The sequence below is a fragment of the Lotus japonicus genome, chromosome 3 (assembly GCF_012489685.1).
Source record: "Lotus japonicus ecotype B-129 chromosome 3, LjGifu_v1.2".
NCBI classification, from domain to species: Eukaryota; Viridiplantae; Streptophyta; class Magnoliopsida; order Fabales; family Fabaceae; genus Lotus; species Lotus japonicus.
The window spans coordinates 65,772,080-65,790,304 of record NC_080043.1 but is presented as its reverse complement, the minus strand read 5'-3'; the positions used below and the strand labels follow the sequence as shown (position 1 = coordinate 65,790,304).

At 35.6% G+C, this 18,225-nt stretch overlaps 3 protein-coding genes and 1 pseudogene across 4 annotated transcripts; 1 reads left to right on the top strand and 3 right to left on the bottom strand.

The window, feature by feature from the left end:
* The first annotated feature begins 3,617 nt into the window (after positions 1–3,617).
* On the top strand, positions 3,618–9,530 carry LOC130745331 (disease resistance protein RUN1-like). Of its 2 annotated transcripts, none has more exons than XM_057597516.1 (5): positions 3,618–4,179; positions 5,473–6,574; positions 6,717–6,983; positions 7,121–7,894; positions 8,847–9,530. In XM_057597516.1, exons 1-5 carry the CDS (start codon positions 3,725–3,727, stop codon positions 9,351–9,353), a joined length of 3,105 nt encoding a protein of 1,034 aa, XP_057453499.1. In that variant the 5' UTR covers positions 3,618–3,724; the 3' UTR covers positions 9,354–9,530. The 2 variants fall into 2 exon arrangements, with proteins under 2 accessions (XP_057453499.1, XP_057453498.1); XM_057597515.1 differs by having other exon boundaries at positions 6,717–6,992.
* A 73-nt stretch (positions 9,531–9,603) lies between these two features.
* On the bottom strand, positions 9,604–12,835 carry LOC130745333 (G-type lectin S-receptor-like serine/threonine-protein kinase At4g27290; annotated as a pseudogene).
* A 992-nt stretch (positions 12,836–13,827) lies between these two features.
* On the bottom strand, positions 13,828–15,546 carry LOC130745330 (40S ribosomal protein S28). The gene is made up of 2 exons (XM_057597514.1): positions 15,387–15,546; positions 13,828–14,199 (listed from the first exon to the last, which is right to left on the bottom strand). The coding sequence occupies exon 2, from the start codon at positions 14,196–14,198 to the stop codon at positions 14,001–14,003; it is 198 nt and encodes a 65-aa protein (XP_057453497.1). The 5' UTR covers position 14,199; positions 15,387–15,546; the 3' UTR covers positions 13,828–14,000.
* Positions 15,547–16,427: 881 nt separating this feature from the next.
* LOC130745329 (uncharacterized) lies at positions 16,428–17,018 on the bottom strand. Its single transcript, XM_057597513.1, has 2 exons — positions 16,856–17,018; positions 16,428–16,783 (listed from the first exon to the last, which is right to left on the bottom strand). The coding sequence occupies exons 1-2, from the start codon at positions 17,006–17,008 to the stop codon at positions 16,535–16,537; spliced, it is 402 nt and encodes a 133-aa protein (XP_057453496.1). The 5' UTR covers positions 17,009–17,018; the 3' UTR covers positions 16,428–16,534.
* Between the last annotated feature and the right edge of the window lie 1,207 nt (positions 17,019–18,225).

Genomic DNA, 18,225 nt, shown 5'->3' with positions numbered 1-18,225 from the left:
TGGTAGATTCACTTAGCTAAGAAATTAGTGAGTGAATAGCTCTTATCGGCATCTTAAATGTTAATTTCATCTTATAAGAGTATATTGGTTGATAATAAGTAGTAAATCAAGTGAACTCATTTTCCAAATACGCTTTCTTCTTTGTTTGCCTCCGTGAACTTCTTTTATCGCTTTAAATATATTTTCTCTTTTATTTACATAAAATCACATTTTACTTGTTAAATCGATCATCCAACATCTAGCTAGTGAGATTAATACGTAGCAACACAATCCCTGTGGAGACGGCAAAACCTGATACTATACTACGATTGAGTCTTGAAAGGGATTTGATAGTAGTTAGTGGAGGAAAACTTCTTCATTAAATATCCTTTCACCAAATATTTCAACTAACTATTTGAAATAAATAATATAAAAAAACTAAATTAAATAATGCAACATTTAGATAAACAAAGATAAACACCAGAAATAAATAAAATAATTGTGCTACGACGAAACAAAAACAAACACATTTATAATAGAAAAACACTTTTTTTTGAAAGCAAAAGTTTATTGAATGCGAAAGAAGTCAAGATATAGATAATCTCGACAATGGATTAAATACAAAGCAACACAAAACAAAAGCAACACACAACAAAAGCAACAAACGTCAATCTACAAGATACACACGCAAAAAAACGCAAACCGAAACCACGCAAGTCAATCAACGCACACTCCCAGACACTCCATACCTCTTCGGATGAGTAGCTTTAAGATGCTCTACACCAGCCTGAAGAGTCTCCTCGTCGGTACTAGAAAACACAAGTTCACAAAATTTCCCCGTTTCCAGCATGCCCCGCGCCCTCTCAAAAACGCAATCATGATTTTGTTCTGTGACCGAAAGCCCACGTTCCTCAACATCTACAGACGACTCTGTCACATCTGTCATGTCACTATCCTCGGTTATCAAGACCTGAAGATCCTTCTTCTTCTTAGGTCGACCTTTCCCCTTGTGCATTTTCCTAGGATGACCCATGCCTCTCCGGCCCGAACCCCGAGAAGATACAGGCTCCACAAAACCAATATCAGCATCACCAACCTTCGTCCCCGCCAGTTGCTTCTCTCGTGACAACACATTGAAACGAGAGAATACAACATCCAAATGAATCGAAGAAGGCACAACGCACTGACCAGGAGGGACGATAGGAACCACTGACTCACCATATAACCCATCAACGTTAGGTATGATAGCACTGTCAGGTTCTGATTCGGGCGTACCATCATCACGCACCACGAAATCAGAACTAGAAACAGCATCCTCAAGCCCTACACTCGCAATGGAGGGAGCGTAATCTGGTGGCAGCCACAAAGCATGCATCTTCATCTCCAAATTCCGAGCAATATCACGAATCGCTTCCGCACAATCTGCAGATCAGTTCATCTCATCCAAAGTACACACTTTATCCTCCATCCAAACAAACTTTAAAACCCCATCGACAAAGATTTGAAACGCCGGACCCTGACCATCAAGAACGCGAATGAAAGGAGTGCCACGACTCCCCTCCCTCAAAGAAGCACAAGCACAAGCACTTGATGAAACACGAGCACTATCCAACCTAGAGCCCACAACATTCTCCACACCATCGAAAAAAAACTTTCAAATTTATTTTTTCCTTAATCTAAAATTAATTTTGTTCTTTTAATTGATATATAATTTTTTAATAAACATTATAAAAGTAACATATTTTAAAAAGTTTCACGCGATAAAAAAAAATATTCCTAGGCATCTCACGGGTTATAATTCTAGTTGATGCTTAAAGCAAACTGTGGGTAATGAAGCAATGTGTTTTCTATAAATGAGATTATCTAATTTACACATAAAATTGAATAACTTCATTTTTTTCTTTACAAGTGCTAATCTGGACACCAGAATTCTCCAACAAATAAAATTTTGAGGGCAGGGGCGGAGCCAGGGGGTGGCTCACCATGGCCATGGCCCCTGGCATCTTTTCGAATTTTGTGTTGATACTATGTAAATTTTTCTTATGGCCCCTGTGATAAAATATAAATAAAAAATGAGGTGAATATTAACACAAGTTACAATATAGCGCAATGGTTTGTAATCATTTATTTCACTTCTTTGGCCTGTGTTCGAGTCTCACCTTCTCGTATTTAGCAGGTTTTGAACCTGCGACTCAAGAGATTCCCATGAGATATTATACTACTGAGCTAGAGAGAATATCATGCTTATTATTCGATTAGGTACATTTATATATAAAAATAATATCATCGGATCAAATTAATTATACATTATACATTTCTTCTACTTTTAAAAAGTCAATTATATCATTTGATTTACACATGGAGTCTGTTCGGATCATCCTTAAATAAAATTATGCTTCATATAATGAAATCTGATAAAAAGAAAGATTAAAGATTAAATTTGTGTATGAAAATCATACGCAAACGTTTAAAAAAGGAATGTTGTTCGGATAAAATAAAATAAAATGAATTAAAATAAACTTTTAGATATAAAATTAATAAGCAGTTTATTTATTACGTTTTCACACTTATAACATACTTAATTACAATTACATTTTTCTCCATTAACATTTTTAATGAAAAATGTTATTCCTTTCAAAATATACTATTGTATTTGTGGGGTAAAAGTATTGTTTCTTCTTTCAAGTCACAATGTGTTTTGGATAAACAACAGAGAACATAGTGAACCAAAATTCTAGTAAAAACAACTTCATTTTACTTTTGGATACTATAATTATTTAGAGTGTTTTCAAATATACACATATAAATATTTTGTTTGATCTAATTGATCACCCCGGTGTCAAAATCCTGACTACGCCCCTGTTTGAGGGATTGATCTTTTGACATCATCTTACTCTTTTTTAATAGATAAATATTAGTTGTTAATTGTTAGTAAATTAGTTTCTTTACCAAGATTTAAACTTTGACCCTTCACCCTATAAATCGCTTCATTAACCAACCCTTCCCCGAACTCAAATTTTCTTTTATTTGAACTCAACTTACTTAGGCTTTGCTTGGTTGAGCCAATTTTGCAAAGAGAGAGATAGAGAAGATGGAGATAGGGAAGAGATAAAGAATCAATGTTGTTTGGTTCTACCACCTAGAGAGAAGAGAGATGCAAAATACGTGGGCCCCACCAGCATTTTCTCCTCTCTCCCTTTTGCGAAGAAAGGACCGGTGATGATGTTAAGAAAAGTTGATTTCTATTGTACCCTTATGCTAACCATTAAAAAGTTGTAGAAAATTTGTCTTATGTGGATTAAAGTGTATTTGGGTAAAATGTTACCTTTTTTTTTCTTTTTTATTATCCACCTTATTCTCTCTCTTCTATCTCTCCTCTTTTTTTATCATACCAAACAACCTCTAAATCTACTCTATTTCTCACATATTTTTCTCTACTCAACTTCTCTCTTCTCTACTCTCTCTTCTCTATTTCTCTCTTCGCTACCAAACAAAGCATTAGTGATCTAATATAAGCGTTCCACTAAATCATCCTGAACAACACCTTGTTGTAGTAATTTCTAAGTGGACCAGTGTGGTTAAAATAAAAGTCTATTTATTTCGCTGCCCACATGCAGCAACTACGAAATTTCTATAGGTTGAATGAATGGTCAGAAAAAAAAAAAGGGGACAAGCAAAAGTTTGACTCAACAGTAGCTAGATTTCCATTCTCTCATATTTTGCATTTTCTTAGATCCAATAATCCATGGCTTCTTCGTCCACCAATCGTCAATGGCTGTACGACGTGTTCATCAACTTCAGGGGAAAAGACACCCGTGGCAACTTCGTTTCTCATCTCCATGCCGCCCTTTCAAACGCCGGAGTCAACGCTTTCCTCGACGATGACAAGCTTCGAAGGGGAAACCAGCTTGGACCAGAACTGTTGCGAGCCATAGAAGGTTCTCAGATATCTATCGTGGTTCTGTCACAAAACTACGTTTACTCTAACTGGTGTCTTGATGAACTGGTCAAAATCATGGATTGCCGCACAATTATGGGGCAGGTTGTTCTGCCTGTGTTCTACAACGTCCAACCTTCGTTTCTTCGTGGTTATGCCGAGGAAACTTTTGATCTTGTCATGTCAAAGTCTGTTGATCATAAATGGAAAACAGCACTGATTGATACGGCAAGTATAGCTGGTTGGGATGTCAGAAATTGGCGGTATGTATGTATTTTCATGCTATATCTAATATATGTGTTCCAAAATTGTTGTCTAATAACTCATTAGATTGATATATAATTTGACTAAAACACTCTTATTTAGCGTTGAATTATATTAAGGTGAGAATATAGTTATTAGTTAAGTAAATAGTAAGTAATTGATTAGAATTGTGATATGTGAAAATAAAAGATGGTAGGTGAGAGATATAATATTAATTAAGGGTATTAATAGAAGGAAATGAAATAATTAGTATTGAATTTCTAAAACAACGACCATTTTCAACAATCATTTTGGAACGGTGGTATGCATGTTCATGTTAAAATGGTTGTTTAAGAACTCATTATATTGATATATAATTTGTCATTTTTTTTTTTGAAAGAGAAGAACAGCTCATTATAAGTTCACCTATTTGTCTTAATTAGCTAAACATGTACAAATGTACAAGGGGTCAGTCATTTTGTCAGTTGAAAACTCGTCTCACCACTTTACATTACAAGAAGCACACCCCAAAAAAACAGATTACAGATGTGCTAGACAGCAAATATACAAAGCAAAACTCAGCCAAATTCTATATGGATAGATATCATGGCTTTAGAAGTTAGAAGTATTTTTGCTTTTCAAAAGAATGAATTGCCATTTTCATGACTAACATCCCTCCTTTGATTCTCGATAATAATTTGTCTTTAAATAGTTTAACATCTCAGCAGTAGTTCCCTTGCTTCACACTGAAGCTCACTTAGGGAACTATCACACATGCTATCTTAGCAATTAAAATTTGTAGCAGCCTTGTTCAAATTTTGTATAATAGCTATTATCTTGTCAACCCAATTTTGTTTGGAAGAGTATGCTTCAGAAGATGCTTTTCTGCATTAACAATAAGTGGCCTCAAATTCTCTGGACTTGGCAGCAGCCTTCTGAAGCAAAGAAGTTGGAAGTCCAGCTATAATTTGACTTAAATACTCTTATTTAGCGTTGAGTTATATTAAGGAGAGAATATATTATTAGTTAAGCAATGGATGAGAATTGTGATATGTGAAAATAATAAGAGATGTAGGTGAGAGATATAATATTAATTAAGGGTATAAATAGAAGGAAATGAAATAATTAGTATTGAATTTCTAAAACAACGACCATTTTTAAAATATGTGTGAAGTTAAAACAACAATCATTTTGGAATGAAGGGATCAATACACATGAATTCTGAATTTGTGATTTTCTTTGTACATGTGAAGTTAAAAATATTTCTATTTCTCATTTTCCTTCTTTGTCTTTCGCAATTTTTATTATTACAGAAACGAAAACGCTGTGGTGAAGGATATTGTTGATAAAGTTTTGAGAACTCTAGACAAAACATACTTGTCCATTACAGACTACCCAGTTGGATTAGAACCCCGTGTGCAGCATGTGATTCGAAATCTGAAAAAGCAAACAAGAGGAGTTTCTATAGTAGGGATTTGGGGCATGGGAGGGTGTGGTAAAAGCACCATAGCCAAACTCATCTATAATAAACTTCATCATGAATTTGAAGATGCAAGTTTCCTTGCAAATATTAGAGAAGTTTGGGAGAAAGATAGGGGTCAAATTGATTTGCAAGAACAGCTTCTTTCAGATATCCTTAAAACTAGAGAGATGAAGGTGCACAGCATTGAGTGGGGCAAAGCTACGATCAGGGAAAGACTTTCTGTAAAAAGAGCACTTGTTGTACTTGATGATGTGAATAAGTCTGAGCAATTAAATGCATTATGCGGAAATCGTAAAGGCATTGGTTCAGGAAGTGTAATAATCATTACAACAAGAGATATACGTCTACTCAAAGTCCTTGATGTTGACTACGTCTATGAAGTGGAGGGTTTGAATGTAATGGAGTCCCTTGAGCTTTTCAGTTGGCACTCATTTAGGGAAGCAACCCCAAGAGAAGGCTTCCTGAGTCTCTCAAAAAATGTAGTTGCTTACTGTGGTGGACTACCACTAGCTCTTGAAGTCATTGGATCTTATTTGTACATGAGGAGTACAAAAGAGTGGCAATGTGTATTATCAAAACTAACAAGAATACCGGATGATCAAATACAGGAGAAACTGAAAATAAGCTTTGACGGTTTAAGGGATCATATGGAGAAGGATATATTTCTTGACATATGCTGCTTCTTTATCCACGAGGACATAGCTTATGTTACCGACATACTAAATGGTTGCGGTCTACATGCTGATATTGGAATTAAAGTTCTAGTAGAAAGGAGCCTCATAAAAATTGAAAGGAATAACAAGCTTGGAATGCATGATCTGCTTCGAGATATGGGAAGAGAGATTGTTCGTGACAGCTCAGAAAAGAAATTGGAGAAGCCTAGTCGACTGTGGTTTCATGAGGATGTGCTAGATGTATTAACAAAAAATACGGTAAAAACATTCTCTGTATACTACTTTGAAACTTTTCATGAGAGTATTTTTCATTTCAAGTCTACTTCACCAGTTTCTAGTATCTTTTTCTAGTGAGTAATTAACACAAGTTTCCATTTTTTCTCCACTCTTTTGGTCACAGGGGACAGAAGCTATTGAGGGATTGTCCTTGAAGTTGCCTGGAATCAGTAGATATTGCTTCAATGTTGATGTTTTTAAGGAAATGGAGAGATTAAGACTGTTGCAGGTTGATAATGTAAACCTCATAGGAGATTATGGAGATCTTTCTAAGCAGCTGAGATGGATCTCATGGAAAGGATTTTCTTTGAAATACATGCCTGACAAATTTTATCTGGAAAATGTAGTTGCAATTGACATTAAACACAGTAATCTTCAACAAGTATGGAAGGTACCTCAGGTATAAATTGCATTCACTTTTTCTTTTAAACTGAAAGGTTTATGAGAGTAGTAATTGTTGTAACTTGGCACCATTTCATTTTGCATTACCGACTCAAAATGTTTTATCTACTGTTTTTCCTATTGCAGTTGCTTGAGAAGCTAAAAATCCTCAATCTTAGTCATTCCAGGAACTTGATAAAAACCCCTGACTTTTCAAATCTACCAAATCTTGAAAAGCTCATTCTCGAAGATTGTTCAAGTTTGTGCAACATACACCAGTCCATTGGTGATCTCTGCAATCTTATTTTATTGAACTTGAAGGATTGTACCAATCTTAGCAATCTCCCAAGAGTGACATACAAGTTGAAATCTTTGAAAACTCTCATCATTTCGGGTTGTTCAAAAATTGACAAATTAGAAGAAGATATAGTGCAAATGGAATCCTTGACAACTCTAATTGCAGAAAATACTGCTGTGAAACAAGTGCCCTTTTCAATTGTAAGATCAAAAAGCATTGGATATATATCCCTGTGTGGCTATGAAGGATTAGCACATGATGTTTTTCCTTCGCTCATTTGGTCTTGGATGTCTCCAACAATGAAGCCCTTGTCCAGTACTCACCACCTATTTGGAGCCATGTCTCTAGTTTCCACTAATTTTCAGAATAATTGTTTGGAAGATTTGTCAGCAATGCTTAGCGGCCTTTCAAGTCTTCGAAGTGTCCAGGTGCAATGCAACACAGAGTTTCAACTATCTAAAGCATTACGTACTATTTTGGATGACATGTATGGTGTAAATCATACTGAATTCGAAATAATACCATATGTATCGCCAATCTCAAATGATTCTGTGAGGTCTTATTTGATTGGAATGGGAAGTTACCTAGAAGTCTTCAATACTCTCAGGAAGAGCATATCAGAGGTTTTCTCTTTATCTTTGTCTTCTCACCTAAACTATTCATTTTTACTTTTAACAGAACATGAAATAATCTTGGTGAAAATGTTTGGAGGAAACTTCATTTCTTGCCTTATTAGAGAGCCTTTGCTTTTCATAATCGCATCCGCATGCCTTCGTGCTTTCATCTCAAAATACCCTATTTCAATTTTCAACAAGCCAAGTTATAATGCAACATTACATAATAAAACTATTAACCGAATTGGTTTCAATGGTTACCATGTCCTTTTTTTTATGTAGTACACTATTATTATCTTAAATTCATTCTGGAATTTAGAAAGACAATATAATTAAATAAGTCATGGATAGCAAAGTTTTACATATGTTTTTAGTCTCAAAGAGTATGATTTTTTTAAATTGGTCCCTCTTAAAATTGATTTTAGTTTTAGTCTTTACATTTAACAAAACCATTACATTTTTAGTCCCTCTAGGATTTTTAGGGACTAAAGTATTGATAGTTCAAGAGACAGGGCTTAAACCAGAGCTACTATAGTCTATCAAAGGAGATTTAGGAGGAAAATATAGTTATAATTAGTTGGACTCAAATCTAGTAGAGTTAGTTACGACATAGAGGGGGATTATTGTTGTAACTGCATAGTTAAATAGGGGGAGGGTAGGAAGGAGATATCACTGTGTTTGTGGTAATCAGAAATTGGGAGAGTTGAGCCTCTCGAAAGTCTCAACAACACTTGTATCATTCATCTCTGTTTTCCTAATTCTGTCTACATTGGGCTATTAGGAATTAGGGTTCTATTTCAATAAAACTTTCAATTCATTCTTGGTGTCAATCCTATCAAATACATGATTTTTTTTTTAAGGACTAGAAGAATAAAAAGTAAACCATTTTGAAAAACATTATGTTTCAGAAATGAAACAAATAAGTATTACACTATGACTAAGCTTTTGGTTCATGAAGCAGGTACTGACAACTAATGAGCCAGGTAATATTCCTCTGACGGGTGACAACAATCCTCATTGGTTGACCTATGCAGGTGAAGAAGGACATTCAGTGCTTTTCACTGTGCCTCAAGTTAGAAATTGTCACATAAAGGGAATGACTTTGTGTGTCATTTATTCATCAAATCCTGGAAACACAGCAGCTGAATGTCTTATTGGTGTCTTGATGGTTAATTACACAAAGTGTGTTGCTCACATGTACAAGCGAGACACAACAATCTCCTTTAATGATGATGATTGGCAAGGTATAGTGTCACATCTTGAATCGGGTGACAAAGTAGAGATTTTTGTCATTTTTGGGAATGGATTGGTAGTCAAGAAGACAGCTGCTTATCTGATATATGATGAATCAATTGACATGGAAATGAATCATGAATCAACTAACACCGAGCCTTCTCTGCAGCCAAGAAAAGAGGCAACGAAAAATGTGTTTTTAAGATTCATAAAGAAACTTGTAGGGTGTATGTAACTGTCATTGATAAATTATAGCAGAAATTTAAGTTATCACTGGCTTGGTATGTCCACTGTGCTGCCAATTGTATCACGAGACCACTTTCTCCAGTTCAGGTTTGGGTGGAATAAGCATCAACAGAAATTTTTTTGTTGCCATACTTTTTAATGCTAAACCAATTAAATCTTGCTCTTATTCATATTTCTACATATTCATATTCTGATTTTTTTTTTACGAGCTCAGAGTATCCACTGTCGACAATAATATATATAACAAATAACCCTTGCCGCCTGTACTCACATTTAGCGGTAAACGACTTACCACAATATACATTTTATTTCCATGAGCAAGGCGGAACCAAACCTATGTTCACAAACTTACGTTGGCTAGGATAACCTATTTATAAGGTGAAGACTTGTAATTTCCTTGTCTCAATACCCTATCTTGCATCTAACTCTGTGATGGATATTTCATTAGCGGAGCATAATTTGTGATTTGCAAGTGAAGAGTCTGATTTAGTACTTAAATCTTTTTCAGTATAAAAGCCAGGAACCTTTGGCTTTGGCAATAGTTTCTCACCATTTAGCATTAGAACCACGGATGACATGTCTGGTCTATCTTCAGGCCTTTGTTGCACGCATAATAGACTGACTTGTATGCTTCGTATGACTTCAAATGGTGTGTATTGTTCCCGTAACACTTCATCCAGTAGTTCCACTTCTCTCTCTTCAGTCCATAATCTCCATGCCTAATAATGTAAAAGTAAAATTAGTGATAGGAAACAATTCAAATTAGACTAATTAGAAAGATAGCTAGGTGATTATGCTTACATATCCAAGAAGATTATTGTAGTGTTCTGGGTCTGAAAATCCCCTGTTCTTTTTCCCACTTACAATTTCTAGTACAATCACGCCATAACTAAAGACATCTGATTTCATTGAGAAATGCCCATGGACAGCATATTCTGGAGAGATGTAGCCACTGAATATGTTGTGTTCAAAGTAAAATGAGTATTACTTGAAAATGCAGTATCAAAGAAACATAATCATGTAAAAACGAACTTACTATGTTCCAGCCACTCTATTTGTGTTTGCCTCAATTTGGTCTCCCAAAAATATTCGTGCCAAGCCAAAGTCTGATATTTTCGGTTCCAAATTCCGATCTAGTAATATATTGCTAGTTTTGAGATCCCTGTGAATAATCCTTAGTCTTGAGTCTTGATGAAGATAAAGAAGTCCTCGAGCAATGCTACCAATAATATTGAAACGCTTAAGCCAATCCAATGACATCTTTTTGGTTTCATCTGGTCAATTAAACACATTTAACATGACACTTCATTCTCCATAATTTCTTAAAGAAATTATGATAAGAAATAAGAAGATTTTTACAAATGTGTATAAGAAATTGAAAAAATTTCCTACCAAAAACAAAGTAGTCCAAGCTTTTATTGGGCATGTATTCATAGACCAGCATTGTTTCTTCGCCTTGAATACAACAACCAAGAAGCTTTATGAGATTAGGGTGCTGAAGTTTGGCAATCAGTGCCACTTCATTTTTAAATTCTTCCAACCCTTGTGTAGATCTTTTTGAAAGCCTTTTCACAGCTATCTCTTGTCCATCTATCAACATTCCCTAAAATATAATATGAAATGGTTAGGAAGTTTCTAATAAGGGAAGGAGAAGTGATCTCAAACATGTCACCTTGTATACTGGTCCAAAGCCACCTTCTCCAAGTTTGTTATAGATTGAAAAGTTTTTGGTGGCATATGCTAAGACTGAGAAATCAAATGTTGGCAAGTCAACAACTTCCTTCCTCAGGTTCTTTTTGTAATGCTTGCTGAAAATATTACTTGCAGCCCCTGATTAGTTAGAAGACACAAACACTATGAGTCTATGACACAGCCCTAAATTGGTTCTTTTTGTAATGCAAGATAATTTTTCTTGCCTATGTAAGATATGATGATATGTTATATCTGGGAATTTACCTGGTCTCTTTTTTCGCCTCAGCACGACAATTACAACAAGAACTAGGAGAATCACCACAACACCACCACCAACAGCACCAGCAATAACACCAATGCTTATCCCATTGCTGCTCTTAGGATCATCATCATGAAACTCTGATGCTGCAAGTTTGAGAAACAGAGTCTGCCCTGAACTATCATCCTTATTAAGCTGTCGCAAATTCAAAAAATCTCCATACCATAATGAACACACGGTATCGGTACTGTAAAAAGCATAAGCTTTGCAAGAACAGTTGCTAAAGCAAGTTAACTCACATTCCCCAACATTATCTGCTCCCAGAAGCTCTGCATGTTCAGGCAAAGCCATGTTGGGCATTGTTAAAAACCTGTCATTGGTACCATTAGAGGAATTGGATGACTCACATTGAAACTTTGTTGATTTCACACACCCATCTGAGTAATCTCCCATATCCCAATTAGATTGTGACTTTGGCTCATAGCCATTTACACAATTACAATATGGCATGGAGCTTTCAGAGCAGCTCCCAAATGCACCACAAACAGCATAAACCTCACATTGGCGGCTTGGCTGTGACCAGTACAAGTTCCATTCCTGAGAATCTTCCAGCCATGTCAATTGCTTGATCTGCCCCGTGACATCCATCACGAAACGAGATAGTTGGGAATTGTTGTACAAGGTGTAGGTGAAGTAGCTCTCGTTCTCATTCGACACAAAGCTCAAATAATGTAGTTAAGCCCCATCTCAGGAACCAAGCTGAAAATATGTCCATTCCAAGCACCACTTGTCCAATACAGTTCAGTTTTGTTCCATAGAATCATATATGAAGTGGTTCCATTGGGGTCCAATTGCAAAGAGAATAGGCCTGTTGCTGGATCTTCAGAGTTCTTCCATGAAGTCAGATACTGAGGCTTCTTTGTTTTGTTGTCCCGTTTTATTCTGCCACCGGGAAGCCATGTATCTGTTGGATGATCAAAACTCTGCCATAGAGATTCTAATTCTGATGCATTAGGCTTGTCGCGTAATATCAGATTCCCATTATCTAGAAGCACAGCTTCTACAGAACCTGAGCTAGGACTAGGAGAGCTCAAATTCGTTGACCAAACTAGATTTCCATTCTCCAGGAGCACTAAATTACCATGAGATATTGTTAACATGGCAGAGTTCTTATCAGAAATAGGGTCATCTCTATTGGCTACCCAAACATATGTTCTTTTTGACACCTTTTTATACCACATGGCTATGTAGTATCTAGAGGAGTTACCTGGATGGAAGAAACCCAGTTCAAAGCTCCCATCTTTGGAGACAAGGGTTTGATCACCGGAAAGAGATTGATTTGCTGAGATGGTGGTGAAAGCAGCAAGGGAGGTGTAGGAGTGAAGGAAGAAGCAGAAGATGAGAAGAGAAAGCCAGAAGAAACATGGTCTGTTATTCATGTTGTCCATGGCTTGCCTCTACACTGTAACTATCAGTCAAAGAAAATAATATGTTATGTAGAGTTTGAATGGGAGAAAGGTCTGTGTTGGAATGAAGAAGCTAGAAGGTTGTGGTTTGTTCTAATTAACAAAGTCTACTAAGACCGTTGAAACTTGAAACTGACTATATCTTGAAAGATTTTTGGTGCTTTGCTTTTACATAACTTCCTTAAGTTTTTCATTCACACTTCAATGTAAGTGAGTGAGGTGGAGAGAAGAAAGACATAAAGAAAAAAATAGAGAAAGTAAGGTGTGATAAAAGATAGAATAATGTTGAGTCAACCGTCAATTTTCAAATCGATCTTGTATAAATGTAAAGAGAAATGAGAGAAATAAGTGATATGATATGTAATGTGACAGAAAATACAGAGAGAAATATGAGTGGAAATAAGATGAAAAAGAAAATAAAGTGTGAACGAATCATTATGATGGAAAGATAGGAGAGGTAAATAAAATGTAAAAGTGGAAATGAGGTGAGAATGCGTATACGAAAAGGAAAAGTAACTTAGAGTACAATAACTTTGTATTTTGATTGATATTTGTGTTTGTGAACAAATAACTGTTTTGGTCGTTATAGCAACAACAATTAAATTGTAAATTATTTGGCTCAATTGGGTTTGTATATAGGATTATTAAACTTGTTATATCCATTTTTTTTCTTGTTTTAGTCAATGAGGGAAGAAGTTGTAAACCAAAAGTCCAGAACATTTTCGTATTCCAATGAGATTCTTTCACTATATTGACAAACAAAAATCTGGGAGTATGAGATTCATTATGAGTACTAGTCAAGAGTCAATCTTTCATATCACCAGGATTCTCATATCCTTATTATACAAGTTTCCAAGGCAAGTTTTGAACCTCTGTTTTTCCATGCATGAAACCAGTAAGGCCATTCAAAAGCATGAGCAGATCTCATATCACCAGGATTTTGCATAATCATATCAAAGCAACGACCAACTAGTAAAAAACTTTTCAAACAAATACAAAAATTCGTACCAGCTGAACATCTCAATGGCCAATAGAGAAGAAAAAAATAAGAGTCAAAGCACAAATTTACTCAAAATCCCAACAATATAAAGTGTAGACAACAAATTCAAGTCATAATAGATGCATAATTTAAGTTCATGACACGAACATTTGGCATCAGCTAACTAAAGCAAAAACAGCAATGCTTCATTGAATCCTAAACCAAAACATGAGAGCTCCTCTAGCGCAACCTTCTGGCTTCTCTTTCAGACTCAAGAAGGGTGAGAATGTCCCCTTCCCTCACTGGACCTTTCACGTTCCTCATGATGTGACGATTCTGGTCATCCAAAAACTTAACTCTGACTTGAGTGACCTGACCTCTGGATCCAGTACGACCCATAATTTTGACAACAATAGCATGCTTCACCTGAGACTCCATCCTGTTCAGAGGCACATTAACAATGTTATAGACAAGCTGACTGACATTACATATGAATAGACATGTAATTTGCTCAAAAAAAATAAATTCAGTAGAAGAAAGTGAATACTGAATACCAGAAAGTCAGAAACCATTTCGACTACAACAAAATGAAGTTCCCCTTGTTTGAGAGAAAATTAATATCAATACAATATGCATCCCCAATTCAACATGTAAAACAGATGCAAATGAAGATTTTAAGATATCATTGTTCACTATATGAATGGAACTCATTTAGACCTTCAAAGCAATCCAAAGCATAATAAAAGGATAATGGCAATGCAACAACTACATACACATTACACAAAGAAAGGCTAATTCATTTATGAACAAGGAAGCAAGCAGCTAGATTCTGTAAACATTATATTTCAAAAGCTTCAGAACAAACACCAATGATATGTTAGAATTCTGTTCCTGCAAAAATGCTTCATGTGATCTGACAAAAACCAGTTTCTACTATTCTAAGAGGGATTTAATCCAAAGACAATTCAATCAAATATCTTATGAGAAATTAAAGAATCAACGCGGCAGAAAGCAGAACAGATTGTGACATCTCAGTGAACTGAAAAGGGAATTATAAAAGGCAATTTCTTTGGTACCCATCTAAAAATGAAAGGATTCCATACCTTTGGCCTTTATCCTAAAAAATGAACTAAAGGGTATCATACCCACTCATTTTAAATGCAGTTCCTGATGATCGGGTGACAAATAATATCAATCAATACAGCCCCAACTCAACAGCAACCAAAGATGCAAATTAATCATTCTCTATTTGGAGGGAACTCATTTAGAATTCTAAAGTAATCCAAAGCATAATACTGGAACAAAAAGGCTAATGGAAGTTGAACAACTATATAAAACATAGAAAGCCTGTTATATCTGTACAAGAAAGTAAGCAAATCGATTCTGTAAACATAATTTCATAAGCTTTCAGAACAAACAATGATATGCTAGAAATCTGATCCTGCAAATGTCTCATGTGATCCACTAAAGAGGTTCAATCAAAAACCCAACATATTCACAACGCAGAAACATGGATTAGAACAATGAAAAAAAAACATCTATCATTATTCTCACAGAACGACACCATAAACACAATTGAATGATGAATCAAAGCGAGAGATAGATGAAGAGAATCATCAGATTTACCTGTTGCTAGCAGAGAGGACGATGGGGTTAGGGTAGCGGCTGCGAGCTCTCGCTTCTTCAAACGGAAGAGAATGCGGTGATTGAGAACGATAAACCCTAATTTTTTGGATTTATATAGGGACATGTAATTTCTAAATGACGATTTTATCCATGATGGTGGTCGCCTTTGTCAGAATGCAATATCATAAAAACAAACTATTTTAATTATGTAAACTAAAATATTTTTAATTCTTATTTTTGTAATTTGAAATTGAATTTATTTTTTCCTACTATAATTCTTATTTTTAATGCAAATTTAGATTTTTAACCTTATGATTTTTATATAAATATAATTTGTTGTCAAATTATTAAAATTACAATCGAGAGACTTGGGTGTCTTGGAAACGACTTCTAAGTGGATGAGTAACTCTAAAGTATTGATGGAACCTCTCTTGAAAATCCGGATCATAGTGGTTTTGGACGTTTGTTGAGTTTTGATTGTGGTAATTGGAACTTTGCTTCTTTTGGAGTTTTTGATATCCTCCGAGCGAAACTGCTTAGTATTTTCAATGGTTCGTAATTGTCTTGGAATATTGATTATGGTTTTGGCTCTGTCTTTGACTTTTGTATGATACTAGTATCTATACCCGTGCTTTGCACGGTTAAGTTCTTACCTCATTTTTTTAAGAATAATCGTTTCGTACAAACATACTATCAGAAAGGGTCAATAGCTTCCACTTTCAAAGTATGAATGGTACTCCAACAAACTGATATGCATAAAAGCCATTGAATAAAAGGTGGAGACAACAATTGAACGAATTACTCAGTCGTACTTTTTAGAGTATAGGGAATAGTAGGTTTGTCCAATTGAAGCTTCTGCTACTGTCTGTTCTCTTTGGAGGCTGTAGCATTTAGATTTATTTTGGTCTATACTATGGCTTTTTCGTTTTGTCACTCAATACTCTATTTTTTAGTTTATTTCCTCCCCTCTTCTTGTATATGGGCGGCACACCGCTTGAGCCTTAATTAATATATCTATTGGCTTAATCATACAACACCAAATGCCATAAAAATTAATTAAAATAGAACATTTGTCCAATACTTGATAGAAACAGTCAAACAAATTAATACAACCAGGAAGTTAATAAAAAACGTACAACAGCATTGTTTCACTTCTTGTCGTGGATTAAAACATCAACAAAAGCGAGAACTTCACTGGTTAGGAAAAATGACAACACATCTCCAGCTTTTAAATCATGTGAGGTGCAGAACGACTTCCAACCCCTACCAAACTTGGCATACTTTCTCTGAGGCACGCCAAGGATAGAACATTCCACCTGCATCCCAGTAGGTCCTCTCAAAGTCCATTTGTAAGCTTGTGTGTCGCGGAGATATTCATAAACATGCACAGGAACATTCTGCAATACATTACGTCTTATAATAAGATGAATACATATTTAATAAGCAACACAAGTGTTAGTTAAGCTTACTAGCTGACTTCCAGAGACTTGGTTTTGTGAGACTTTGCAAGTGAAGAAACATGGATAGAGAATCCAATTAGCTTCTATTGGAATTTTTGGACTTGTGGAAGAAGAGTTGCTCAGTACATCATAATTTATAGCAAGCGGTGGGTTAGCAGTCATAACATGAGGTGGGTGGCCAGTTATATCAAGAGGAGGGTGGATAGTTATAACAGAAGGTGGGATGACAGTGTTAACAGGAGGTGAGGAGGCAGTTGTCACAGGAGATGGGGGGCATCCATAACAGGAGGTGGGGGGGAGGGAGATAACACACTTCCTCAATCCTCTCACTGTAAATGAATAAATCAAAGTTTGAAAAACCCTGATGTTTAAGGACACACCAGTTCAACCCTTCCAAGGTACTCCCTCCGTCCCTAATTATAAGCTAACATTGAGACTTTTTTTGTGTCACTAAATATAAGCTAACCTTGCAAAAGTTAATATTTCTTTCCATATTCACCCTTGCATTTATTGGTAGTGGAGCACCACCATTAGTAGTACAATGATGAAAAAGTGTTATCATAAATAGGGGTAAACATAGAAAGTTGTACATTTTTTTGAAAACCAATGCATCAATTAAGGCTTTCTTAATAAGTGTGATTTTTACAACTTTAGCTTATAATTAGGGACGGAGGGAGTATAATACTCGCGAATTTCCAGCAAACCTTTAAACAAATAAGGTTTCTCCACATTCTTTTCATATAATACCAAGTGCATCTTCCCAAAGGGATCAAATAACTTCCACTCCAGCTTTAGATCATTGTAGTAATCAACTGTAAACTCACGTGGCAGCAAAACTATTTCCTGCAAAGATCATATAAGTTGAGTTCCTACATACTCTAACACAACTTTAAGGACAGAAAAATATAATACAAATAGTGTGTATAATAACCTTCTCAGGTAGTGAAGCAAAGACAATAGTATCTTTGGGACCTAAGACATCAGCTCCAACATTGATCTCCATCTATGCACCAACTTCTCTTCACCGGACAAAATGAGGCTGGAGACAATATGGATTATGGACTTATTATACTGGGTTTAAAATGAACCTACATTAAATTTACGGGCACACTTAGTGGTACTTACAGTGGCCACGTGATTAGAAGGTTGCAAAGGCCATGGACACCTATAACAACTTCTTTCAGTGATAGCCTTTCTAGGATGCACTACTTTCCGCTTGATGGAAATCTACAAAACGTGTTGTCAGAGGCATGATATGAAATATACATGTATATCCCAATTAAGCATTGAATTCTGACAGGTTAATAAACTGAAGTTAACCACGTACATGTCAATTAGAAGAAAACGGGTATCTCATGGTCCACTGTTGAGAGTTGAAA

Coding starts and splice junctions, on each gene's coding strand:
- LOC130745330 (XM_057597514.1), bottom strand. CDS start 14,198: ATGGAGTCTCAGGTGAAGCATGCTATTGTTGTCAAAATTATGGGTCGT.
- LOC130745331 (XM_057597515.1), top strand. CDS start 3,725: ATGGCTTCTTCGTCCACCAATCGTCAATGGCTGTACGACGTGTTCATC. Junction 4,180..5,472: donor TGGGATGTCAGAAATTGGCG/GTATGTATGTAT, acceptor TTATTATTACAG/AAACGAAAACGCTGTGGTGA. Junction 6,993..7,120: donor AAGTATGGAAGGTACCTCAG/GTATAAATTGCA, acceptor TTCCTATTGCAG/TTGCTTGAGAAGCTAAAAAT.
- LOC130745329 (XM_057597513.1), bottom strand. CDS start 17,008: ATGACTGCTAACCCACCGCTTGCTATAAATTATGATGTACTGAGCAAC. Junction 16,784..16,855: donor AAGTCTCTGGAAGTCAGCTA/GTAAGCTTAACT, acceptor AATGTATTGCAG/AATGTTCCTGTGCATGTTTA.